Genomic DNA, 27,153 nt, shown 5'->3' with positions numbered 1-27,153 from the left:
AAAAAATTTAAAGGATTACTTAGTCTTAAGAAATCTTACGTACAAAATGATAGCAAACCAATCAGGGCTATGATACAGCCATCACTCTGTTGAGACCACGCCAAACTTCTGGTTATAGATGGACAAGACAGACCAAACAGAATGTTCATACATGTGAACTCACCAAAAGCTCTTTTAAAAAAAGCACACGAGCATTTGAAAAATTGTAATTGCATAATTTGCTGTATTTTACAAATTTTAGCTGGAAATCTTAAGCCATCAGTTACCATATAAAGAGCGCAATTTAGTTTGGAACAAAGAATTATAACAGCTACAGGCAGCTATACTGATTATTCCAACCCTCCAACTTCATGTTAGTATAGTACTCTTGCGTGACCAATCTTTTGAGATCTGCAATTAAAATAAAGTTCTATTTGAGGTGGTATCAACTTGTGATCAGGAAGAACTTTTGGAAAAGACATTATTTGGATCACCAATCTCCTGGGGTCACATAAATCTGGTTATTAGTACAAGATTTTTTTAAATTAAATTTTATAAAGGATGTGGGCAAGGCCAGCATAGATTGCCCATACCTAATTGCAATTGAGAAGTGGTGAGATGCTTTCTTATATCATATGTGACTGCAGTGGTTAAGGAACAAAGCCCAAAAGTCACTTGATTCGACTTCATTCAGGATAAAGTTTAGTGAAACTATTTTACATATTAAAGTTAATCCTATAAAGAAGATGCTGCCAGAACTTTCATATTCTAATTCATCATTTTTGTATACTTTACATAGCTGCAGAAATCAAATTGGAGTGGTCATCCAATCACACAACACTAAGCAATTGTTTTCTTCTTCAGTGTTTTAAGTTCTACAACTCCATTCCTGAGTTGACTGTTTTTGTAAAAGAAATAATTAAACTGACACACCAACTAAATTTTAAAGTGCTTTCAAGATTTCGTTTGGAAAATTAGCTATACTTCGTATCATGTTTACAACTATGGTCTTTAATTCAAGTGTTTATTCTTAATAGGATTGCCTAAAGCAGGTATATTTTCCATTAACATCAGGGTTGTTTTAACTGATATGGTCAGCAGAATAAAACATTTCTGCACAAGGGAAACAATACTTAATTGAAATATTCACAGCAGTATTCTCTCATCATGGGTCACTCTTGTCCTCTTTTTATGTGTTAATGATCTTAAGCTACACATCATTAAAATAACTTCAATATCCCACAATTAATGAAGAGCTCCCAATTTCAACTCCCCACACCAGAAATTGATAAGGACCACTGCTGCTCTATCAGAACCTGCCTCAAATCACTTTTGCATGATTCTTTCCAGACTGTGTCTTTTGGGAAAGAAAGCCACTGTAGGACTGTTGGATATGGTACTGTGCAATAAATGGCAACTCTAGGAGAAAGCTGGTTTGCTTTTCAATAATCCTATGGAATTGTGGCATTAATTCAAGGTACAGAGAATTTGCCAACCTTTGTATAAAAAATGCTGGTGCAAATGGATGCCAATGAGTACAAGGAAGCCTTCCTAAATGTATTATACACTTGGCACCATATTCTCTAATGGACTCAGAATACATCAGATCAAGTGACTGTAAAAGAAAGCATTTTAAAATGGTGATCACTCCAATCATTGCTGGTAATCCTTTGACCCCTCCTCAAAACAGCTATCTTTAGGAGAAAACTGCATACCAAGAAACACAAGTTAGAATAAAAGGAAAATTTCTATTAAAATTATTCTGAACAAAGGTCTTACAGATTGCTATTAGCATCAAGTCCTGCTCTACTTCAGTCATGCCACACCCTACTGGTACAGAAGGAAAGGATTATACACTATAGCCAACTAGTTGCATGCAATATTCCATGCAGAAGGCAGCTAAATTTCAGCATCTAGAAGCTTTAGGGCAATTTAAGAAAAAAAGAGATCAGTAAAGAATTTTATAACAGGTTAGATTTGATAATTAAGCACCGATTTCAGACAGCAACAGAAAACTGCTTAAGGATTCTATAGGCATTTGCCACTTCTATCATCCTGCACCAAGCAATATTTGTAATCTGAGTAGATTTGTCATTGAACTTTTGGAAAAGTTTATCTCCATGCTTACCCCCAAAACATTTTAAAATTGCAATTATAAACTGCAGTTTATGTAATAGCAAAAATACTCGACGTCCATTCACAATACAACAGGATGGAATTAATTCTATTTAGATTTAGTCATCACTACAGTAACATTCTGAAATGTATTAAGTTAAATCTGAAGGATTTTACAGCTATAGATACAAAAGGAAGATTAGCGGGCCACCCTAAAGATTCTTACAAAAAAACAATCATTCCGTGCAGCAGCTAATAATAAAATTCTATAATGGAAATAAGAGAGTAAAAACTCAAACATGTGCTGTGCTCCATATATAATGTAATTACAAAGTGTGTTATATACACACACAAAAAAGATGAATCACACCGTGACAAACTAAGTGATGAGAAAATAAGCCAGCACAGCACAAAACTATAGCATGTGGGCCAACAGTGTGAAACCCTCAGAAATTGTGTCTCTTCCTTTTTAAAAGATAATTCAACATAGCTAGCTTCAAGCAGTTTTACAGATAGCTGATAGACAGATTATATATACTGCATGCCACATAGATGACAGCCCAGCCAGATTCAGAATGAATCTGGCGGTATTAGATTATTAATTCTTGTTTTTAAAATTGCACCCATGCAGTTAGTAATTTGTTATAATAAGAACTTCCCAGAAAAGCAAAATCAGAACTGTATTAGTTGCACTGTTACTCTTCTGCCCCAAAGCATCTAGTGCCATCTGCCTCAGGTAGCTGTACGTGATCTAACTATGAACAGTAAGGTAGGCACAGACCAAGCAGTTGGAAATACAGCTTGGCACGCAGACACCGGACGAGAGAGACTGCAGCAAGGGTTTCACGTGATCGTGTGTAATGTTCGTCCACACCTTAGTCTTCGATTTGGGGCTGCCACCATTCCTAGATTCTTCAGGCACTTCATCAACTCTGCCTGTGCTGCCTGCATTCAGCCATCTCGTCTTCTCTCGCTGCTGTTTCTGAGAACTTTGCTTGAGAGGGGAGCGAGAGCTAGAGTCACTGTCCTCTGGAAAGGTAAAACCTGTGGCAGAGGGTGGGATCTCAACATCACTGCGATTCTTATTTTTTTCTCGCAGAGCTGGGCAACGGTAAGGATAACCAGTTCTGTAACCCTGTAACATACAATGAAAAGTTGTGGAAAATTTTGTGTTTATGTTGAAATATTGAAATTCAGAGGTTCAAAATAACAAAACTTTCATTTACTCAACCGTGGATCCCTTTACAAGACACCATACTAAACCCCTTTGTGTAAAAACTTGTCCTCCTTACATGCTGTAAACACACAATTGAATAATGTATGCACATTGAACTCAGCTTCTGAAACCAAAAACCCTTTAAGTCACTGCAATTGAGTTCCAAAAGTGATGTTCAGCACATTCATTACTACCTTGTGCAGGACAAATTACCACCTTATTTTTAATGCAATCTTCTTTACTTTGAAATTAACTTAGCCTCTACAGATGAATAATCAATCATTGCTTCATATGCTGGGGAAGATGAAAAGGAACTATGCTTTTGAAAGTTTCGTACCTCACATAACAATAGAAACAGTGGTGTCTCATAAATATTACAGAAAAGCATTTTTCTTGGAACACATTTTTGTATTCTGAAAAGAGATACTGGGGCAGAAAAGACAGGTTGTAAGGTGTCCATTTAAGATGAAGTTAATGGGATGAAGAGGTTTAAGGGAAGGATTAGTAACTTACCACTATTCATCATTATATTCCTTCCTTGCAAAAATAAAAGAACCTTCCCCTGCAGCACTTACCAGGTTATCCAGCATTCTCATTAGGGCTTCAAATTCTTGCTCCCCAATCAGCCACTTAGGATGTGAACTACTTTCATCACCTGATGACTCAGGACAGCGAGATTTGGCTTTGTACTTTACAGGATCCAAGAGAACCAAATTGTCAGGGCCTCCAGCACTAGCCATTGTACGAACCTGAAAACAGAAAAGCATTTAGGTTTTAATAAGATATCTTTATTAGTCATACGTACATCAAAACACACAGTGAAATACATCTTTTTGCAAAGTGTTCTGGGGGGAGCCCGCAAGTATCGCCATCCTTCCGGCACCAACATAGCATGCCCACAACTTCCTAACCCTTACGTCTTTTGGAATGTGGGAGGAAACTGGAGCACCCAGAGGAAACCCACACAGACACGGGGAGGACATACAAACAGACAGCGGTGGAAATTGAACCCTGCTCGCTGGCGCTGTAATAGCATTACGCTAACCGCTATAACACAGTTCCTCAAGTCTATGTCTTTTGCTCACACTGGATAGCACTGACAAAGAATTTAAAAACTTAATTTTTTAAAGTTTTACCAGCAGTATAGCCAAGAAAACTAAATTTGGCTTAAAAAAAACTGTATAAAATGGTTTAACATCAATTAATTAACCAGCTGAATAAATAAGCACACTTCTTGACGAAATGTTGAATCTAATAAGCTGCAACTGTATTACTTTTTGAAGATTCATTTACAAGGCATGTAATGCTGGGCATGGCAGCATTTACTGCCCATCCCTAACTGCTGCTGAACTGAGGCAGTAAGAGTCAATCACATTGGTGGGTTTGGAATCACATGCAGGTCAGACTGGGCAAGGACGGCTGATTTCCTTTCCCAAAGGGCATCAGTGAAGCAGATGGTTTATGATAATCCTGGCTAGCTTTTATAATCCATCCCTAATTTTGTTTGGGATGATAAACTGCTTTGTTCTTCTGGTGAAGATGATCCCAGTGTGCTGTCAGATAAGGGGCTCCAGTACACAGACACAACATCAAGGAAGAAACAAGTCTGGATGGCGTGCAATTTGGAATGGAACCTGAAGTTCTTATTCCCTCGACGGTAGAGGTTAGAGATTTAGACCTATGCAAGTGACTGTAGTACCAGTCAAACAAGTGGACTGCTTTGGCCTGGATGGTGTTGAGCACCTTCAGTATCACTGAAGCTGCACTCAAGGCAGTTGATGGAAAGGCTCTGGGGTGTTACGAGGTGAATCACTTGATCTTGTCGGCACAATATTTGTGTGACTGGTCAAAATGAGTACTGGTCAGTGTTGACCACCAACAGGTTGATAGTGGTGGAATCTGCCACGACAATTGTATCTAATGTCAACGGTTGGTGATTAGAGACCCTCTAATCATATACCTGATGGGAGGTGGTGATTGCCTGACATTTTTATGGCACAAATGTTACTTGCCACTTATTGGCCCATCCCTAATGACGTCTAGTTCTTGCTGCAAGTTTACATGAGCTGCTTCACTTGCTAAGGACAAATGAAATGAACATTATGCAATCAGCAAACATCCTCACTTCTGACTTGATGATGGATAAAAGGTAATGGATGAAGCCGCTAAAGATGGTGGAGCCTAAGATACTGCCCTAAAGAACCCCTGCTGTGGTGTCCAAGGAGACTGACCTTCAGTGAATAAAATCATCTTCCTTTGTGTGAGGAAAAACTCGCAACCATCAGTGTGCTTTGATGTTGATGCCAATAACTTCAATATTACCATGGCTTTTTGATGCTAGTGCAGGTCAAATGCTGTCCTGCTGTTAATGGCAGTCATTCTTGCCTCTCAGAATTCAGCTGCTTGGTCCTTGTCTGGGACAAGGTCATAATAAATTCCGGAGCTGGATAACACTGGTGAAACCGAAACTCAGCATCAGTGAGCAGGTTATTGAGGAAGTGCCTAATCTCAGTCATGCTTTAGTGATGACTGAGATTAGGCTGATGAGCATGACTTGGGCTGATAGCCACATCCAGGTGCAACAATGTTCACGCAGAAAAAAGTTAAGAAATACAATTATAATTATCTCAGAAACACTTTCAAATTTACTGCATCAACAATCAATATTCTGAATAATTATTGGCTTAAATGAAACAGCAGTGAGAGTATTTTTAGCCAATCTGAAGTCCATTTTTAAGAAGATGTTCCCATTGTTAAGCTTTGTAAAAATAAAAGAACAGATGATTAGGCGCCACTAATTTGTTGAGCACTGCATTACACTATTTCTAGGTCATTTTGCATCACTCGGATATTCAACTACACTTCTCCCTATGCACCTCTGGCAATATTCCTGCATCAGAAATGCATTACTCTCCGTGCAATACTGGGCAATTAGTCCATGTTGTTCTGAAGAACGTCCATTACTCACTGTTGAAACACCTAGATTTTAAATCAGTGCCGAGAGAGACTGGGACCCCACTAAACCAAGTTTCATTTCTCAACTTCTATCATTCAGACCCTTCAACCCACTGATATCACCAGCCTTGATTGTCACTGGTCCAATGCTCCAATTAACCAGTCCTAAAGAAAGTATCAATCTCCAGTTCAAAAGGCACAGAAGCCACCCCATACACCTCTCTCCACAACCTTCCTGCAAAAATAAAAACGCTGAAAGCCTAATGGTCTTCAATCCCATAACCCCTTAAGCTCTACTGACAAATGGCCAGACTGAAGTTCCCTCCAGCCTCCAAATGTGCTATGGTCAGAGCAAACCACTATTTTCATTCCCAGGGGCCCTCTCTAACTCCTGAACTCAGGTCATCATTTATGTCTATAGCAGTGGCCACAAGGCCAAAGTGTCATGTTCCACTTCATTCAATAACTACAGTTGCCTACAGTGGTGCACCACAAATTCTAGGCTACTTGTTTCAACGTTAAAAGGCTGAAAAAGTTCAGCACTTGGGAAAAATAGAAGTTAGAACATTTATAGGGCCAATAAAATATGTGACAGTAGATTAAGGTGAAAAATTGGAGGGAATTTTTGGAGGGAATTGGAGGGGATAATGGTATTTTGATACCGGGTGTCATATGGGAGAAGTTTTATTATTGTATTATTATGTATTGCACCATGTAACAAAAATATCTAGCCAAAGATCACCAAGATTTCTTTGGAGCCAATGGTACATGGTCTTACATGTTGGTTGTAGTTGGCATCAGTTGCCCTCAGACTATGCAGAGCTGTGGATTGTTCAGACAAATTCTTTTGAGCAACATGGTAAGTGTTGAAAATGTTCATGTATTAATATCATACTCGAAATTCATAGTTGTTCCATAGCAACACGAGGAGGAGAACGAGGTAAAGCAATCACAATTTAAGAAGGCAGGTTAAAATGGAAAACCTCATCTTTGGATTATGCTTATTATAGGCTATAGCACAGAAACAGGATGTGGAACAAGAGGGAGAGTGAGAGTCTTGAGACACTAGGATCATTGTGGCAGGAGGAAGGCTAATGGTATTGTCAAGAATGCCTGTCGCCTTTGTAACTCTCTTTTCCCTCTTCTACCTTCTGGGAGAAGATATAGGAGCTTGAAAGCCCAGACATTCAGATTTAAGAACAGCTTCCTCCCCACTGCTATCAGACTTCTAAACCAATCACCTCTTTCATAGCCCCTTCCCAGTGGTGCTGCCATATTCTCGGACTCTTAATTCTCTTTCACTCGAATTTACGTTATTGTCACTTTAGCATTTCTTTTTGCATTATTTTAGATTGCATTACAATCTTTGCACTATTCTAAAGTTTTGCACTCCTAGCTATATTTATTGTTGTATTTATTATTTCGATGTATACTATTTAGCCTGAGTTTCATGCAAACAAGGAATTTCTTTGTATCTTGGTATGTATGACTAATCCGAATCAAAATGGACAGGTGACATCTGAATTGACTTGTGACTTGGGTAAGTTCATTAGTACTGTGGATGGTTTGACACAATTTTATTGACAATTTAATATTTAAATTCTTAATTAACTTTAGAATTTTCTAATTATGACTCCTGCCCAATCAGAAAGAAGATATTACTGTGGGATTGAAGTGGCTAAAGAAGGTCAGCCAGGAAGCATCTTAGCCAGAGTAGAGTTTAGCTTAGTTACTGAGAAGGGCAAGCATCAATCTATAACAAAAATATTAAATGGGTTGATTGCAACAAAATGGGGATGAATCTTGTCAAGATAGGAGCAGACTCCATGGGCCGAACGGCCTACTTCTGCTCACTTGTCTTGTGATCTTGTGAAACAAAAACTACCAATTTAGTATCTATTTAATGAAGGAAGTGCTTTGTTAGTTATGATTCTCTTACCTGAATTTCACAGGCAACAACCAGGTTGTGAATGTAATAGAAAGCTTCTTCAATGGTTTCTCCAATGGCAACAAGACCATGATTCCTCAGAATAAGCACCTAACAGAATGAGAGTAATGAAAGCAAGCAATGACAATTAATAACATCTACTAATTTAAGTCGCTTAGTAAATAACAAGCAGTTGACACTGGACAGAGACAAGAGATTCTGTAGATGCTGGAACACATACAAAATGCTGGAGGAACTCAGTAGTCAGGCAGCACCTATGAAGAGAAATAAACAATCAGCGTTTCGCATCAAGACCTTTCATCAGGACTGGAAAGGAAGGCAGAAGCAAGAATAAGAAGGTCGTGGGAGGGGGTGGAGTACATGTAGGCAGGTGATAGGTGAGTTCAGGTGAGAGGGGGAAGGTAGGAGGGTGGGGGAGGGGGGAGATGCAAGAAGCTGTGAGGTGATAGGTAGAAGAGGTAAAGGGCTGAAGGAGGAGGAATCCGGTGGGAGAAGCCAGTAGACCATGGAACAAAGGGAAAGAGGTGGGGAATAAATGGGCCAATCATAAGGTCATCTGTGGGGAGGGACAAGTGGACAAAAGGACTCGTGGAGAGAGCGATCCCTATGGAAATCTTGTCGAGCACCTTAGTTCCGTCTGCCGCAAAATCCACTTGGCCCTTCCCACAGATGACCCTACTGGCACTTATCCCTGCAACCACACTAAGTGCTACACCTGTCCCTACACCTCCTCCCTCACCACCATTCAGGGCCCTAGACAGTCCTTCCAGGTGAGGCAGCGGGTGTCATTTATTGCATCCAGCGCGGCCTCCTCTACATTGGTGAGACCCAACACAGAGTGAGTGACTACTTCGTCAAGCACCTTCGCTCTGTCCGCTGCAAAAGCAAGGATCTCCCAGTAGCCATCCACTTGAATTGCACATCCCACTCCAATACTGACACGTATATCCATGGCCTCCTCTACTGCCACGATGAGGCCAGATGTAAGTTGGAGGAACAACACCTTGTATTCCATCTTGGTAGTGTCCAACCTGATGGTCTCAACATCAATTGCTCTAATTTCCGGTAACCCCTCCCTTCTTCTCCCCCCCACCCGTCTTCCCTCATTCCTGTGGCCCCCTTCCCCCACCCTGATGACCTGCCCATCTGTTTCCCACCTCCTTCCCTTTATTCCATGGTCTACTGCCCTCTCCTACTGAATTCCTCCTCCAGCCTTTTGCTTGTTCTACCTATTACCTCCCAGCTTCTTACATCTCCCCCCAACCCTCCTAACTCCCCCTCTCACCTAGACACGCATATCACCTGAACTCACCTCTCACCTGCCTGAATGTACTCCCCCACCCCACCCCCCCAATGACCTTATTCCAGCTTCTGCCCTCTTCCTTTCCAGTCCTGATGAAAGGTCTCAACCCGAAACATCAACTGTTTATTTCTCTCCATAGATGCTGCCTGACCTGCTGAGTTCCTCCAGCATTTTGAGAGTTGGCACTGGACATTATTTTTAAACAAGGATGCCATCGTTTTTATGAAATAATCAGTGCAATAAGAGGAATTATGTTTTATTTCACATGGTACAATTTGGATAACATAAGAGACCTACAAAACCATAAACATATGTATTTGCAGCAGCACAGTTGTGCAGTTAGTAGATCTGCAGCCTCAGAGTTCCAGTGACCAAGGTTCACTTCTGACCCACGGCACTGTCTGTGCAGAGTGACCATGAGAGTTTCTTCCAGGTGCTCTGGTTTCTTCCCACATCCCAAAGATGTGTGGGCTGGAAGGTTAATTGGCACTGTAAACTGCCCCAAGTGTGTGGGTGAGTGATAGGATCTATGGGGAGTTGATGAGAATGAGAGGAGAATTAAGTAGGATTACTGCAAATGGGTGCTTGATGGAATGGCACAGACTCTGTGTCTACAGACCTGTTTCTGTGCTGTTTGAAGGATTTGACTTTCATTTCTTTTAAGGATTAGATCAACACAGGAAAAGGCTCTAAACTCAAAAGGTTCTCTATGCTAGTGAAATTGGTAGAAATCTACCACAAATATTGATCTTGCTTCCAATATCATATTTGTCTCAGAAATGAGCACAAAAAGTTTTAAAAACTATAGTTGCTGAAAGTCTGAAATAAAACCAGAAAGTGCTAGAAACACTCAGGTCAGGCAGCAGCTATGGAACATGAAAAGGGTTAACATTTCAAAGTGGAGACCCATTCTCAGAATATTCTGATGAAGGGTCTCTGGTTTTATTGAAGAACTGGAGCCAGAAGTTCTGAAAATATACAGTGCATGAAATGAACGTATGCAGCCCTGGACAAGAATGGAAAAGGAGAAAAAAAAAGCACGTGGGCCCTAGTCAGCATCTGCAAAGAGGCACGCTAAATGGCAAATCCCTGTACATGCTTTTCAATATGCCTCAGCAATGACCTTAAGTGCATTCCCAGTATAGTCAGAGTCATTTGCCACAGAAACAGGCCCTTTGCCTACCACTTCCAATGCTGGTTATCAAGTACCCATTCTATGTAATTTCCATTTCCTAGTCCTCTGCCCATAGCCTTCTAAGTCATACTAAATGTACCATTGTAACATTTTCCATTTCTCACTGATTCTGCCAATTTTGCATTAAAAAAATGCACAGAATTGGGAAACTTTTTGCTGCGGGCAGAACTTGACTGAAGCTGTCTAAATAATTTGCATAGATTCCTTTCTGCTGACATCAATGGATTCAATCTCAAAGGTTTTGTCAGAACAAAGTTTTCATACTCCTTACCAGTAATATCTAGTCACTTACCTGATGCACATACTTCAGTAAGTTGTTACTGAGCTTGGGTTTTTATAACATTTTGTAATGTGATTTGAACTCTGCCTATGGTTTGCTAGCCCAGTACCATAACCTACATGATATAGTCCCCTGTGGTACAGAACTCTATGGAAGGAATGCATTGTATTTCAACCTCTGCAGTGATAGATTAATTATCTCTAAATCTAATGAAATGAAAGTAGTCAACCTCAATGCAAAGCCAATTGATAGGGAAACATTCTATTGTTCATCTTTAACAATCAAATTTGTTACTTTATATCAAGTTTGATACTAAGTAAATTCATTTATACGTCTTTCAATTTAATTTTATTAGATACATACAGTTCTTGCTGGACTTTGAAACTTAACTATGAAGAATCTCTAAGACATTCCTGTAAGGTTAAAGTAGTAATAAAATGGGTGATTATTCCTTTAAAGAGGTTTGTGTATTGATGAGAAATGAAGATGCATTTACAGAATGAATTTAGACTCCATATCCCCAGTAAGAACAATGCTGATTAAGAAGCATTTGAGATAAATGGAGCAAAGTGCTCGTTCAGTTTGGCATCTCCACTACGTGAATGGAAAGGCTTTTAGATCTGCTTTTAAGCAGACAGGATTGCACTCCATGACTTAATTATAATTACAATCTTCCTTGGAACACTAGCAAGGGAAATGGGCACTGCAAAATGGACCTGTATTTTAAAGGAGTTTTAATGGCATGTCACCCTCAAAGAAACCATCACTTGGGCATTTTCATCAATTTTAGAAATATGATGAACATATTTTGTAAAGTTTCCAAAATCTGCTACCAGTTTCCTTTATAAACAAAGAAATTACAAGTGTTAAAACAACTTAAATGCTGACCTTGTTTTTGGGGCCCAAATTTTTCTGTATTTGTATCTTTTCTCCCTCATCCACAAGGATTCCATGGTAATCATGGTAAGCTATCTCTCCAAGGGTCAATGCTTCTGGAGAGATTGGTAGTAGGCCACACTTCATTGCAGACACCTGGTAAAAACAAATTATTATTATTATAAATGTTACTTAATCAGAAAACCAGCACTTGAGCACCAAAAATACATTTAAACATTTCTCTTAAAATGATTACAATAATTTTTACACAGTAATTTCATATTTATAAAAATTACCCATTTAAAGTTAGTTCTTGACAGACATCAACAATCAACCTTGTGGTTAATAAAATTAGTCAGCTATTTCAACAACAAAGGCATAGATGTATTTTTAATCCTCTACATCATCTGGTCCAAATGAAACCAAATTTAGAAATAAAATGTAGCTTGTGATTATTCCTCCCCCCCCCCCCCCAAACAAAACCATCACATTTTGAAACATTAAAAAACTAAACATTAGCAGAGTATTTGCAGCAATTGTTTCATAAAATAAATTGCACTGGAAACTCAGGAAGGAATTATACTGAGTACTAAAATAATCATAGATTTTTTTCAGACTAACTAACACTCTAAATATCCTGATTCTCCTGCAGCAAAAAATTTGACCTCAGGATCAGATTTATTATCACTGTCTTATGATGTGATAAAGAAGTTGTTAGTAAAGAGAACACTGCCGATGATGCTATTAGCCTCGCTACAACCTCCAAGACCTCCAATTATTAGTATCATAAAGTGACCTTTTGAAGCATGTTTCTCACTAAAAGGCCATCATCCAACAATAAATGCAGGAATTACAAGTGATGCTCACATCCTGTTAACAAATAAATAATGTTAAAAAAGAGCTTATGATCCATAAGAGGACCATTACACCGAGAGCTAAATGGTAGAAAATATCAAACAGAACAGATTAGAAATTACATCCAGAAAATTGAAAGCTCAACCTAAATTCATGCATTCTGAAAGACGTGGAAACAAACATGAACCTACTGCAGCGCCAGCTGGTGTGTGAATGTGTACGATGCATCGGATGTCTGGTCGAGTTGCATAGATGGCAGAGTGCAAGGTAAAGCCAGCCTGGCTTATTCCCAAATTGGTGCAACCACGATCAATTACATCGCCTTGAAGATTAACTTTAACCTGTAAAACATTTTTTTTTGCTTTTACAGACTGTCAATAAGTTAAACATCTGTTGCCTTAAACAGAACTTTCCTCAACACTGCATAAGTAAAAATTTAAACTCAGGGTTTTTTTCCCCCACGTCAATACCTATCGATGGTGCCAGTCATGCAATAATTTGAGTACAGCAACCCCCACATTACGGAGGGGTTGCGTTCCTTTTCCATATCGCAAAACCTGGAATTCTGGAATGGTTTCTCCATATTTCGCCACTGAATTCCATGTTATGTGGAGATGCGTTCCTACAGGATATTTTTCTCTCAAAAGTAACGATCACAGCTGCAGCTGCTAGTTTATGGCAGGGATTGTTTCTAAAGCAAATCACTTAAGTAGCCAGGAGCTGCATTTGCAGACACAAGTGACTGCAGATGCTCATCACCTTCCAGCCTTCAGTTTGAATGGAGACATACACTTTTAAAGGCATATCAAATGTAGGTGAGAGTTTAATGGTACAACTCAACAAATAACAGTAATCACTTTAGGTTAAACTTAAACTTGCTGGCCGTTTCAGGTATCTTGAGGGTAACTAACATGGAAAACTCTATATAAAAGCACTAGACAGCAAAATGAACCTACTGCACTAAAAAAAATCCAATACACTGTCTGCACATGCATCAAGAAATGAGAATAGAAAAAAATAAAAAATAGACAAACTTCGTAGTTTTTTTTCTTATTTTATTCAATATTTCCCCCCACATAAATTCAATGAGCAAATTTTATTACTTATGTTGGATTTTTGGGTAGTGATTGGTGAATTCTGTAAGGGTGAATTTCCGTAACCCAAACAGCTGTAACACAGTGGTGGTGGTGGTGGTGGGGGGGGGGGGGGGGGAAGAGGTGGGGTACTTGTACCAGTAATCAGTAGATGCACATTAGGAATATGCTTGGGGTTTGCTATTTTGGGAATACTTGACAGGTTTTACAGCTTTACAGTTGGCAGTAAAGTAAATGCAATGCTCTGCTCTTTTGATTTATTAAGCACAAGTAAAACTTGAATCTGTTCCAATACTTACCAAACTTGATGCTGTGACCTCACTGTAAAGAAGGCCAAAAGGGACAATGAGGAAGTGTTCCTGCTCAGAGCTGACTCGGACCTATGCAAAAGATCAATACCTCTTGTTTAATCGTAACTAGTTGGTAAAAACCAAAATGAAATCAGTAATTCCGCTTGAACATAGCTTTGATTCTAAAAACTCAGTAATTTGTTTTTAAAGAGACAGGAGTATCCATCTTAAATTAAGGTTTTGTTCTAAGAGGCTAAAAATGAGTTAAATACTTGTAATCGAGAGCACTGGTTCATAGTTCTATATATTAATTCATTCAATAGAACGTACTCATAACCTGGAGATATGAACAAGCGTGATATAGGCAATGAGTATCTGAGAAGTTAATGAGCCTGAAAACTGATACATATCAATGACTTGAAGATATACATCTCAGTGTTTTGGAAGGAGGTTGTTATGGAGATAGTGGATGCTCAATTTATTTTCCAAAATGTTATTAATTCTGGAATGGTTTCTCCATATTGGAAAATAACAAATGGGATACTTTTATTTTTTAAGGAGAGAGGAAACAATGAACGACTGACTAGTTAGACTGATATCAGTGAATAGGAAGTTTGAGATCTGATGTAGAAGATGCACCATCAAGACATTTAGAAAATAATAATGTGATTGAGCAGTCAACATGGATCTATGAAAGAAAATCATGTTTGGTTAATCTCTTGGAGTTTTGAGATAGAGTAAATGAGAGGAAACCAGTGAATGTGATATATTGGATTTTCAGAAGGCTTCCGAACAAGGTTGGGGTTTGTGGAATTTGGGGCAATTGGCAGAATAGGCAGAATTGGTTAACAAATAGAAATCAAAGAATAGAAATAAACATCCTTCTTATGTTAGCAGTTTACCACAGGGGGCTTTGGCTCCACCTATTCACAACTGATATCAATGATTTAGCCGAATGGATCAAATGATCTGGAATTTCAGAATTACCGAGTGTCTGGAATCCACTACCCTACAGTTTTGTGGAAGCTCAGTTATTGATTGCTTTCAAATCAGAGATCAATATATTTCTGGATATCAAAAGGGATGAAGGGAAGTGGGGATAGGACAGGAAATGACCTTCCTGAATGACAGACAGACCAGGTTCAAGTGGCTGATGCGAAACCACCATCTATGTTTCTTATATTCTATGTTCTTATCTGTACTATGAACAGATTTAAAGTGGGATGTCTTCTACATCCAGGACTTGTAATACGTTATTAGTTGATCTGCCATTCTGTTATTTATGGTGTGTTGCAGAATGCATCATTTTATGTTTCATACTGTAAACACATTGAATCATTATATATTAATATACACAATGAGTCAAATTAACAGAAAATGATATTTTGCATTTGGATCTATCACTGAATTTCCAGTTGTCTGGAGCAGCATATTAGCATATTTGATTACTGTTAAAAGTTCATTCAATTATGCAAGCAAATTTAATTCTGCAATTTTAAAACTCAGGTACAAAAATATCGACAATTCAGTTGCAAGCAGCCAGGAAGTAGATTTCAGGAAAGGAGAACATCATTAATTGAGAAGTTGGTAGGCAAAGAGACTCAGTAAACTCACTTCCAAACATACTATAAAGAACCCATTGGTTGCTCAAACTCTGAGTCAAATGCTCTGACTGGACTTCCATCCTTCAGTCCTTCCACCAACCCATCATATTGGAATTTGACTCCCAAGTTCTCAACTTGAAACTTTTTATTCTTGCGTTTAAATTCTTCTTCAGCCTTTTCTTGCCCCTCGCTGATTTTCAACTGTTAACCTCATCCATGGAAATCAAGACACAGAACTGGGACAAATGAATTACTTCTCATTCTCATTTATGCAAGACAATTCCTTTTGCCATCTCCTTAGGTTCAATGAACTGTCAATGAGAGATGACCTCATTGAAAGATACATCAAAGTCTTAAAGGGGTAGGCCATTTAGGACAGATAGAAGAAAATTCTTCAGACAGTGGTAAAACTTTAGAATTCTAGCTCAGTTATTGATTGCATTCAAAAGATTGATGATTTGGGAAAAGACAACAGAAATTTGTTCTTAAGGTGTCCTGAACAAGTTCATTGGCACTACTCAATTAACTGCACATCGAAAGGTATTTGCAGTAAATGTATATTAAACTTTAAGGAGGCAAACAAAAGGAGTTCAACATACTGTTATGTGGTTGTAGATAAGTTGTGACCATCCAAAGAGGTCTGTTAGCCTGTGGAAAGCAGCCAGCTTACATCGCAACAATTTCTCTCCTTTCTCATATGCAACAGATTCAGATCCACGGAGATCATTCACAGGGGTAACCATTCCTAGACCTTAAATAGGAATACATGAAAGCTTAACAATACATCTATAGTTAACTTTCTGATAACATTCAATTAAATAAACTTATTCAGCACAGATCAATTACATATGGAACTAAATGTAAAATGCCATCAAATATTTTATAAATGATTCTTCAGCATCATCAAAACTAATTCACTTATGTTTACTAAATCACTGGAAGTAATGTTGTTTGTTGACATATTTCTTACAAGTCATTCGTATCAGAATCTTAAAAAGTTTAACAAGATCACATCATGAAGTTGTGGGTTCAAGAATGGCTTAAGAATTTAAGGACAATGTGTAGGCTGATATTTGCGTCCAGTACTCAACATCCAAGGCCCTGACATTTCAACAAGAGCGCCAGCTTCTAACTCCAGCAAACGATCAGTCTGTAAGTCTTCAGATGTCAATGACAGAGCAATCAATAAGTGGTACTGCTGAAGGTCAAAGGGGGCTAGCTGGGCTTCCTATTAAGGCAGCCGATTATCTAGCACACGTACTGGTCACATGTTAGCCCAAGTCTGGTCAATGTCCAAGTTATGTTCTGGACTGGCATACCCAGTTTCATTGTTAGAGGTATTCTAAATGGAGTTGAATACTCTCAAATCATCAGCAAACAGTCCAGATGTTAATCAAATTAACTAATTTCCTGCAAACATTGGCATTGTGAAAAATAAAGCAACAAAGGTCTTTTGGAACTTTTGAGGGGGATGGTGGGCGGGGGGGGAGAAAATTATCATAATATCCTAAGCCAACATGCACCATCAAAACTAAATCAACTGATAATTAACCACGTTCCCATAAATGGGATCCTTCAAACTGAGTACAATGCCTGCGATAAGCAAAATTTGCTCATAATTTATCATTTTAAAAATGCTTTTAGATTCTACAAGGATGTGAAAGATGCTATATAAATGTTAGTTCTTTGTCTTCCTGTACAATGTTACTTCCCAGAGGATAATTATAATCCAGACTATTTGCATATATTTACTGATCTACAGGAACAACAACAGAAAACAGCAAGAGGTTAATAATTCTACCTGGTCTATGTGCCTGTGTGTATAAAATACAGAAAAGAGTAGCTGTTGCAATACTGGCAGGTCATCAGTATAGGCACTACGTGGGTACATTTTTCTACATAGGTTATTAGTGTAGCTTCAGCTGAGACACACTCCTAGCACTGCAGTCATCAGCCAAAAGTGTCAACGCACTACTTCTCCTGGTGAGGCCAAATAATGCATCTATGGTGATGGACAAATAAAGATTATTTTTAAATAAAAAGAACTTAGAACATGATTTAGAACTCAGGTTGAGGTTCTAAATTGGAGAAAGGCCAATTTTGTGGAAATGAGAAAGGATCTAGGAAAAGTGGATCGGGATAAGTTGTTTTCTGGCAAGGATGTGTTCAGTAAGTGGAAGACCTTCAAAAGGCGAAATTTTGAGAGTGTAGAGTTTGCATGTTCCTGCCAGGATTAAAGGCAAAGTTAACAACCAGAGGGAACCTTGGTTTTCAAAAGATATTGGTGCTCTGGTTAAGAAAAAGAGAGGTGTATAGCAGGTATAGGCAACTAGGAACAAATGAGGTACTTGAAGAGTATAGAAAATGTAAGAAAATACCAAAAAAGGAAATCAGGAATGCAAAAAGACGACATGAGGCTGCTTTGGCAGATAATGTAAAGGTAAACCCAAAGGGTTTCTACAAGTATATGAAGACTAAAAGGATAGTAAGGGACAAAATTGGTCCCCTAGAAGATCAGAGTGGACGTCTATGTGTAGAGCCTCAGGAGGTGGGGAGATCTTAAACAGTTTTTTTGCATCAGTATTTACTCAGGAAACGGGCATAGAGGATATGGTAGGAAGGGAAACAAGCAGAAGGGTCATGGAACATATAGAGATTAAAGAGGAGGAGGCGCTTGCTGCTTTACAGCAAATAAAGGTAGATAAATCCCCCGGGCCTGACAAGATATTTCCTCAGACCTTGAGAGAGACTGGTGTAGAAATTGCAGGGGCCCTGGCAGATATATTTAAAATGTCCTTAGATACGGGTGAGGTGCCGGAGGACTGGAGGGTAGCTCATGTTGTTCTGTTGTTTAAAAAAAGGCTCTAAAAGTAAACCCAGGTAATTACAGGCCGGTGAGCCTGACATCAGTAGTAGATAAATTATTGGAAGGTGTTATACAAGTATTTGGACAGCCAAGGGCTGATTAAGGATAGTCAGCATGGCTTTGTGCGTGGTAGATTGTGTTTAATGAATCTTGTAAAGTTTTTTGAGGAGGTTACCAAGAAAGTAGATGAAGGAAGGGCAGTGGATGTTGTCTACATGGACTTTAGTAAGGCCTTTGACAAGGTACCACATGGGAGGTTAGTTCATAAGATTCAGTCACTAGGTATCCATGGAAAGGTTGTAAACTGGATTCAAAATTGGCTGTGTGGGAGAAGACAGAGTGGTAGTGGACGATTGTTTCTCAGACTGGAGGCCTGTGACTAATGGTGTGCCTCAGGGATCTGTGCTGGGGCCATTGTTGTTTGTTGTCTATATCAATGATCTAGATGATAATGTGGTAAATTGGATCAACAAGTTTGCTGACGACACTAAGATTGGAGGCGTAGTGGACAGCGAGGAAGGATTTCAAAGCTTGCAGAGGGATCTGAACCAACTGGAAGAATGGGCCAGAAAATGGCAGATGGAATTTAATGAAGACAAGTGTGAGGTGTTGCATTTTAGAAGGACAAGATCAAGGTAGGACATACACAGTAAATGGTAGGGCACTGAGGAGTGCGGAGGAACAAAGGGATCTGGGAGTTCAGATACATAATTCCCTGAAAGTGGCATCACAGGTAGACAGGGTTGTAAAGAAGGCTTTTGGCATCCTGGCATTCATAAATCCAAGTATTGAGTATAGGAGTTGGGATGTTATGGTAAGGTTTGTCACTGGTGAGGCCAAATTTGGAGTACTGTGTGCAGTTCTGGTCACCTAACTATAGGAAGGATATCAGTAAGATTGAAAGAGTGCAGAGGAGACTTACTAGAATGTTGCCGGGTCTTCAGGAGTTGAGTTACAGGGAAAGATTGAAGAGGTTAGGACTTTATTCCTTGGAGCGTAGAAGAATGAGGGGAGATTTGATAGAGGTTTACAAAATTATGAGGGGCATAGACAAAGTTAATGCGAGTTGGCTCTTTCCACCTAGATTAGGAGAGATAAGTACGAGAGGACATGGCTTTAGGGTGAAAGGGGAAAGGTTTAGGGGGAACACGAGGGGAAATTTCTTCACTCAGAGTGATGGGAGTGTGGAACGGGCTGTCATCTGATGTAGTAAATGTGGGATCACTCTTAAGCTTTAAGAATAAATTGGATAGATATATGGACGGGAGAGGTCTGGAGGGTTATGGACTGGGTGCAGGGAAGTGGGACTAGCAGAATAACGTTTCGGCACAGACTAGAAGGGTCGAATGGCCTGTGCTGTATTGTTCTATGGTTCTATGAAATTGCATTTGAACAGACAGCAAGGAATCAATACAAATAAAATTGTAAGATCAGGTATAAAAACAAAATGCTGGAAATGCTTAGCAGGTCTGGCTGCATCTGTGGAGAGAAACATTAATGCTTCAGTTTTAACAGAACTGGGAAAGGGAGAAAACAAGGTAGTTTTCAGCTGCAGAGAAGGTGGGAAAGGGATGAATAGAACAAAGGGAATATGGGCAGGATAAAACAAGGTGGCAGTTAGAAACAGATTATATTTCTTTGCTGGTATAACGTGTTATGTGTAACTAATAGCAGGGCTGTGGGACCTGCCTAGACTATTGAAGAGTGAAAAATTGAGCCAATGATAGATAGATTGTCAGAAATGGCCAGTTCTGATAAATAGAAAAAGAGTTATCCAAAGTTAGAGAATTCAATACAGACTCCTGCAGGCTGCAATGTGCCCAATCGCAGGATGAGTTGTTCCTCCTTGTGTTGGGCCTCATTGTAACAGTGCAGCAGTCCACAGACAGATAGCTCAGGGTGGGAGTGGGATGAAGAATTAAAATGGCAGGTGACCAGCAGCTCAATCTGCATTTTGTTTTTCCAATGTAGAGGGGACCACATTGTGAACACTGAATGCAGTAAACTAGATGGAAAGTGCAAGTGAATCACTGCTTATCTGGGAAGACCAGGACCCGAATCGTTGGAAGAGGTGAAAACAGCTGTTGCAAATCCTGCAACTGCATAGCAAGTGCAGTGGATGGGAAGTGGTTAGTGGAAATAGAGCAGATCAGGATGTTGTGAAGACAGCAATTCCTTCTAAATGCTGAAAGGAGAAGGGAGGGGAATGTGCGTCTGGTGGTGGAAACAAGATCATAAGTACAGAAGCAAGCTCCTTGGCCCACCCTGTCCATCAAGTATCCATCTATACTAATCCCATTTACCAGCACTTGGTCTAGAGCCTCCTCATGCTTGTTGGAGCACGTAGAAATTGTGAAGGATGATCTGTTGAATGTGATGGAAGAAGAGGACTAGGGGAACTGTTCTTACTCTGTCCAAAAAAAGGGGTTGGGGGTGGGGGGGGAAGGGAGGGAGGGAAGGGTGAAAGCAGAGCTGGGACATTGAATACAGATGTAAGGAGGTTATGCGCCAACTTTATAAAATGCCCGCTGGATAACTGTGTGCAGTGCTGAACAGGGTGCAGAGGAGATTCACCAGGATGCTGCTGGGATGGAGAAATTCTGAGGAGAGACTGGAGAAGCTCCCTGGAGTGGAGGGGGTTAAGAAGGGACATTGAGGTATAGAAAATTATGAAGGGTATAGATAGAGCTAACTGGAGAAAACTTTTCCCCATATCAGAGGTAGATAAGACTAGAGAGGTTTCGGGTAAGGGGGAAGACATTCAGAGGGGATCTGAGGGGTACCTTCACCCAGAGAGCAGCAAGTACTTAGTATGTACTGCCTGAGAGAGGGGTTGATGCTAGATCACTGACAGAACAAGTGTCTAGATGAACACTTGAATTGCTTAGGTATAGAAGGCTAAGGATCAAAGTGCTGGTCAATGGGGTTAATATGGAAGGATCCCCACCGGACAGAGTGAACAAGTTGGGCTAAATAGCCCGTTTCCATGCTGTACGATTCTATATTTCTAGGTGTGGGAAACTGATGAGATGCAGTCAAGGGCTTTGACCACTGGGAGAATAGAATGGAGTCCTCACAGGAGGTAGGGTGGGAGAAAGTTTCGTCAAGATAGCTATGGGAATCTGTGGGCTTGTAATGAATGTTTGTGGCTAGACAATCCCAAGATGAAAGCAGAGATTTGGAAAGGGATAGGAAGACTCAGATGGACCATGTGGAAGAGGGAACAGGATGGAAATGCGCCCATTCTTCCAGGCCCATAAGCAATGCTGAACAGATCATGGATTCAAACTTTCTTGCTTTCTTTCAGTTCCTGGATTTTTCTGAAGCCTAGGAAAACCAGCCACCTGCAGTTAAGAGCAGAATGTTTCAAGACTGGTAACATCATTACAATACTTAGAGGCCCAATTTGTAAATTAGCTACCTGGTCCCACCCTCACTTAATTCCTGCCTTAGTTAAAATTGGAAGTGGGTAGGTTTGGTCCATTTTCCAGCCTTTTCCTTTGTATTTTAACTACTAGACAGAGGTAAATGTCACCCAAAGCAACCTATGGATCTCTGGCTTAAGCTCATCTATAGGAATACTGGGAACTCAGCTGTCTCCAGGAATTAATTCAACACATCTTTTACTGGAAGGTTTTTCAAGTGCGCAAAATAATTACACTTACTCATGTTTAATGCAGCCATTCCACCTTGTGGTGCAGCAGGATACATACTAGGCACATTTGTTGTCATGAAATCTGCAATCTGTTGTAATGCAAGTAGACTAGTTGGAGTCTTTCCTTTCTTGAGCTGCTCTTGAATCATTGATTCCAATTCTTCACAGAAAGCCTAGAAATGAACAAGTTTTCATAGTGATAAAGGTAAGAATATTATTATTTCTCCCCAAGGTTACTTTTACTACTAGCAGGTATATAAAGAGCTGTCAGACACTGCCACGATTAACCAGAAAACTGACTGCAATCCAGTTGCTAAAGACAGAACATTCAGCATCAATAAAATTTCACTGTTTTTTTACCAAAAATATTTCGCTGATGAGAATGAAATTAAAATAAACCAGGCTCATTTTTCTCCCATTAATGAGCCTTGCCTTTACAAATAAGCCAGTCATTTCAATTCTAAATTCTAGAGAGGGTCCCAATAGTTTAGAAAAATCTGGCAGTAAAAGCAATGTATCCCCCCTGAAAAGCTTTATTTTTCTCAGAAGAAATTCACAAACTCACCTGCAATCTGATTTTTGTTTTTAAAATGTAACCCTATTATTACGGAGATCAAAACACTGTCAACTGCAGGAAGTGCCCCTCTGCATCTGCAGAGCAGCCCAGCAGGGAGGAGTTTACAGCATAACAGCTGGTGCGAACACAGTATGTGAGGTTCCACAATAACAAGTTGCAACAACTGTATTTACCAAACAATATGTACAAATAAAATACACTAGATTTAAGCTTACATCCTTTCACAAGATGAACTTAAGCGCAAAACTCAGCCCAATGATGACCTGAACTTTATGACCAGTGGCTTAGTGACAGGACTCACTTCTGGCCACAATAAAGTTGCCTGACAAACCTGCATTTTCAGTTGCTTTGACTTCCCGTTTTCTGACATCTGTTGCTTTTCAACATCAGTTTAGACGGTGTGGACGAGAGTGGGGACTACAGGGAAGATGTGCAAACTGCCCACAGCATCATGGCACAGGAGCCATCCAAGTGGGGGGGGAGAAAAGAGAAACTCAGTAGCCGTAGGGGATAGCATACTTAGGGGAATAAATACTGTTCTCTGCTGCAAAGACAGAGCCCCAAACACCTGGTGGTAGGGTTGAGGCCATTAACTTTGGCTGGAGTGCTGTTCCACTGGGAAGGGCTTCACCTAAATCATGACAGAACCAGTATTCCGGTGAGTCACAGGATTAGATCTGTAGACAGGGCTTTAAACTAAATAGGGATTGGGAGGGCTCTAAGAACAGGCTATTTAAGAAATCAAGAGGACATGAGAAAGTGGCGGCACAGGTTTGTGAGGGAGAAATTGACAAGAGAGTGTGACAAACAGGCCAAAATGGAAAAGACAGGGTAGAGTTGTTAATCAAGTAAGGTATCAGAACAGAGCTAAGTCATGATATAGAGGCAGTAGAATCATGACACAGAATCAGTTTGGGTTGAAGTCATGAACAGCAGGGGAAAGACATGGGTAGAGGTAGTTCCTCTCAATAGGGCAGGGCATAAATGGGTAAATATCTTGGGACTTGGAAGATTTTAAGAATGCAGCAGCAAAAGACTAAAAAGCTCACAAGAAGAGAGAAAATTGATTCTGAGAGAAAACGTGTGAAACATCAATACATAACTATCAGAACACAAGAAGCTGCAGAGAGTAGTGGACTCAGCCCAATACATCACAGGCACATCCCTCCCCACCATTGGTAGTATCCACATGAGGCACTGTCTCAAAAAGGCAACACCTAAAGATCCCCACCATCCGGGCCATGCCATCTTCTCGCAGCTACTTCTTAAGCTCTGGGCAGAAGCCTGAAGTCCCACACCATCAGGTTCAAGAACCGCTACTTGCCTTTAACCTTTCTGTTCTTGAACCAACTGGCACAACCCTAATCACTATAACACTATGACCACTTTGAACTAAAATGGACTTTGTGATTTTTTTGTTCTAATTGTGTTCTTAGAATAATTGTGTACAATTTATGTTTAATTCATGTTTTTCTTGTGAATGCTGCTTATATGATGCTATGTGCCTGTGATGCTGCTGCTGCAAGATTTTCATTGCATCTGTACATACATGTACTTGTGCATTTGACAATAAACTCGACTTTGACAAACAGTAGGAATTTCTACGGTTGTACAAATGGGAAGGCAGCAGCTAAGGTAGGTGTGGGACTGAGAAAATTAGGCAAGTGAATTTCTAATAGGAAACAAAGAAATAGCAGATATGATAAATCAACTTTTTTGCATCAGTCTTCACCATGGAGGACACTGCAAATTATCTTTAAGATAACAAATGGGATAATTTCAAATAACATGGAGGAACTTGTAAAAATCCCAATCACAAAAGATAAAGTGTTAGAAAAACTTTCAGAGCTAAGGTGGACAAATAACAAGGACCAGATGCATCCAAGGGTTTTAAGGGAAGTTGCTGCTAAGAGAGCAGACTTAAATGGTTGAAATTTTCCAAAACTCACTAAATTTCAGAAGGGTACCAGTAGATTGGCAAACAGCTGATGTGAATCCCTTGTTCAAAGAAGGGAGGAAGATGGAAGGCAGAAACTATAGCCCAGTTAGCTTAACATCCATTGTTGGAAAGAAGCTGGAGTCAATAACCAAAGAGGTTAAATAACTAACAGGGTTTTATGAAAGGTAAATCATGTTTGACCACTTCTTTGATGTGACATGGAAAGTTGATAGAGTGAAACATATAGTTGTAGTGTATTTAGATTTTCAAAAAGCATTTGATAAGTTGCCACAGTGGCTGCTACATGAAGTAAGAGTCCGAGGTACTGCAGGAATGTGTTAGCAGAGATTGAAAACTGAGATTGTTGCAATAAATGGGTCCTTTTCAGGCTGAAGGGATGTAACTAGTGCAGTATCCCAGAGATTGGTTATTGGCCCTCAAATGATTACTATTTACATTAATGACCTGGAGGAGGGAATGAAATTTGAGGTTTCCAAATTCCCCAATGATAGGAAAATAGGTGGATGGACTTACTGTGATGAGGACATTGCGCTTTCTGCAACAGGATGTAGACTGATAAGGTGAAAACCTGGCAAATGGAGTTTAATATGGGAAAGTGAGAGGTCACGCACTTTGGCAAGAGCAATCAAAAGGTGACTATCTAAATGGAAAGGGACTGCAAATGAGAGAAGTTCAGGGGGATCTAAGTATTCTAGTGCACGAACAACAAAAAGTTAGCAGGCTGGTCCACAAGTAGTTAAAGGCAGCAATCGGCATGTTGGAGTTTAAAAATAAGGAGTTTTTGTTACAGTTATACAGGGGATAGTGAGGCCAAACATGGAATAATGTGCAGTTTTGGATCCCTTCCTTTAAAAAAAAGGATATAGTAACATTGAAAGCAGTGCAATGAAGAATCACCAGACTAATTCCAGGGATGAGAGTATATCCTGTCAATAGGGGCTAGACAGTTCAGGTCTGTATTTCTTGGACTTTAAAAGAATGAGAGATAACCTTATTCAAATATACAAGATCCTAAGGGGACTTGACAGGGTATATATTAGGATGTTTTCATCAGTGGAAGTGTCACAAACAAGGGGTACAGCAATAAAATAAGGGGCCAGTTATTTAAAACTGAGGCATACAGAAATTTCTTCCCTCAGGAGGGTAATGAATCTCAGGAATTCTCTGCATGATGGTGGTGGAGACCTGATCATTAGATCTATTTAAGATGGAGTTAGATAAATATATGAAAGCTTGAGGAATTTAGGTAGAAACTGAAGTCTCAACTTTATGTTTATATTACATTGAAATTTGTTATATCTTAAAATATCTTACTTGAAATTACAATTCATGCAAATGAAATTCATTTCTTAGGACCAAAGGTTACTAAGCAGTAGTTATAATTCAGCTTGTCATTAAAGCCCAAATTCTTAAGCAAAACCCAACACTTTCGGACTATTTCGCAGCAATTTTTTTTTGTTCCTTAAGATTATGCTGGAGAAAGCTGCAATACAACAAGGCTCTTGAGAAAAACAGTGAATTACCGACAGCAACACCAGGAGTAAAACAGCAGATACTGACAGTTACAAATGCAAAGTCCAGGCCAATACAAGCAGAATATTTCCATAGTCATATTCTAAACAATTATACAGAAATCAACAAAAGTTAAACACAGAATTTATAGCAGGGAAAGGACGAGACAAAATGTGAGTTGTAAAGTCTGATACCACTCACTATACCAAGCAAAAGAACACATGGAGACAACAAATTTACTAAAACAACTAGATTTAACTTGTGCCAGCTATAAAGGGTAGAAGCACAACAGAAACTGAAGTAATATTACAACTTTAGCATACATTAAAATGAACTACTGCTGAAGAAGTGAGACGTGCAGCACCAGCTTGCAAGAGAAACAACTGCATTTTTACAGTGCCATTACATGTCAGAGTTTCCATGTGTTTTATATTCAATTAATTTGTAGGAAAGTCTGTTTCACATTGCAACCAATGTCTTTTCCAATTCCCTATAATAGCAATGAGATGAATTCCAGGTTCTTTTATTTATGACTTTTGTTTAAAAGAGAAAGGTTGGTCAATACAAGAGAATTCTTTGTCTTCATTAAACAGTAAGACAGAGTCTTTAAGTGTCCACTAAAGCAATCAGAAGCACCAAATTAAAATTTTAAAAAATGCAGATACTGGATATCTGAAATAAAAACAGTAAATGGTGCAAACACTCAATAGATCTGGCAACATCTGTGGAAAGAGAAAGAGTTAACCCAGATGAAGTTCTGCCATAGAGAAACAAGAGACTGCGGATGCTGGAATCTGTTGCAAAATGAACAAACTGCTGGAGGAATTCAGCAGGTCAAGCAGTATCTGTGAAGGCAAAGGGACGGTTAACATT

At 39.5% G+C, this 27,153-nt stretch overlaps 1 protein-coding gene across 13 annotated transcripts in view; it reads right to left on the bottom strand.

Moving 5' to 3' along the window:
- add1 (adducin 1 (alpha)) overlaps window positions 1-27,153 on the bottom strand; it is a 150,672-nt gene that overhangs the window by 47,006 nt on the left and 76,513 nt on the right. For 7 of the 13 annotated variants that reach the window (XM_052019351.1, XM_052019352.1, XM_052019345.1 and 4 more), the window contains exons 3-10: window positions 22,242-22,404; window positions 16,310-16,461; window positions 14,116-14,196; window positions 12,914-13,063; window positions 11,880-12,023; window positions 8,205-8,303; window positions 3,886-4,059; window positions 2,876-3,229 (exon numbers count right to left, since the gene is read on the bottom strand). In XM_052019351.1, coding sequence (XP_051875311.1) covers window positions 2,876-3,229; window positions 3,886-4,059; window positions 8,205-8,303; window positions 11,880-12,023; window positions 12,914-13,063; window positions 14,116-14,196; window positions 16,310-16,461; window positions 22,242-22,404 — 1,317 coding nt within the window. The remainder of the gene's footprint in view (window positions 1-2,875; window positions 3,230-3,885; window positions 4,060-8,204; window positions 8,304-11,879; window positions 12,024-12,913; window positions 13,064-14,115; window positions 14,197-16,309; window positions 16,462-22,241; window positions 22,405-27,153) is intronic. The other 6 variants (XM_052019358.1, XM_052019347.1, XM_052019359.1 and 3 more) reach the window with 1 other exon arrangement.

Source organism: Pristis pectinata, chromosome 7 (genome assembly GCF_009764475.1).
Source record: "Pristis pectinata isolate sPriPec2 chromosome 7, sPriPec2.1.pri, whole genome shotgun sequence".
In the NCBI taxonomy this organism is placed as follows: Eukaryota; Metazoa; Chordata; class Chondrichthyes; order Rhinopristiformes; family Pristidae; genus Pristis; species Pristis pectinata.
Note: the sequence above shows the minus strand (reverse complement) of the source record. Positions and strands in the feature narration are given on the sequence as shown.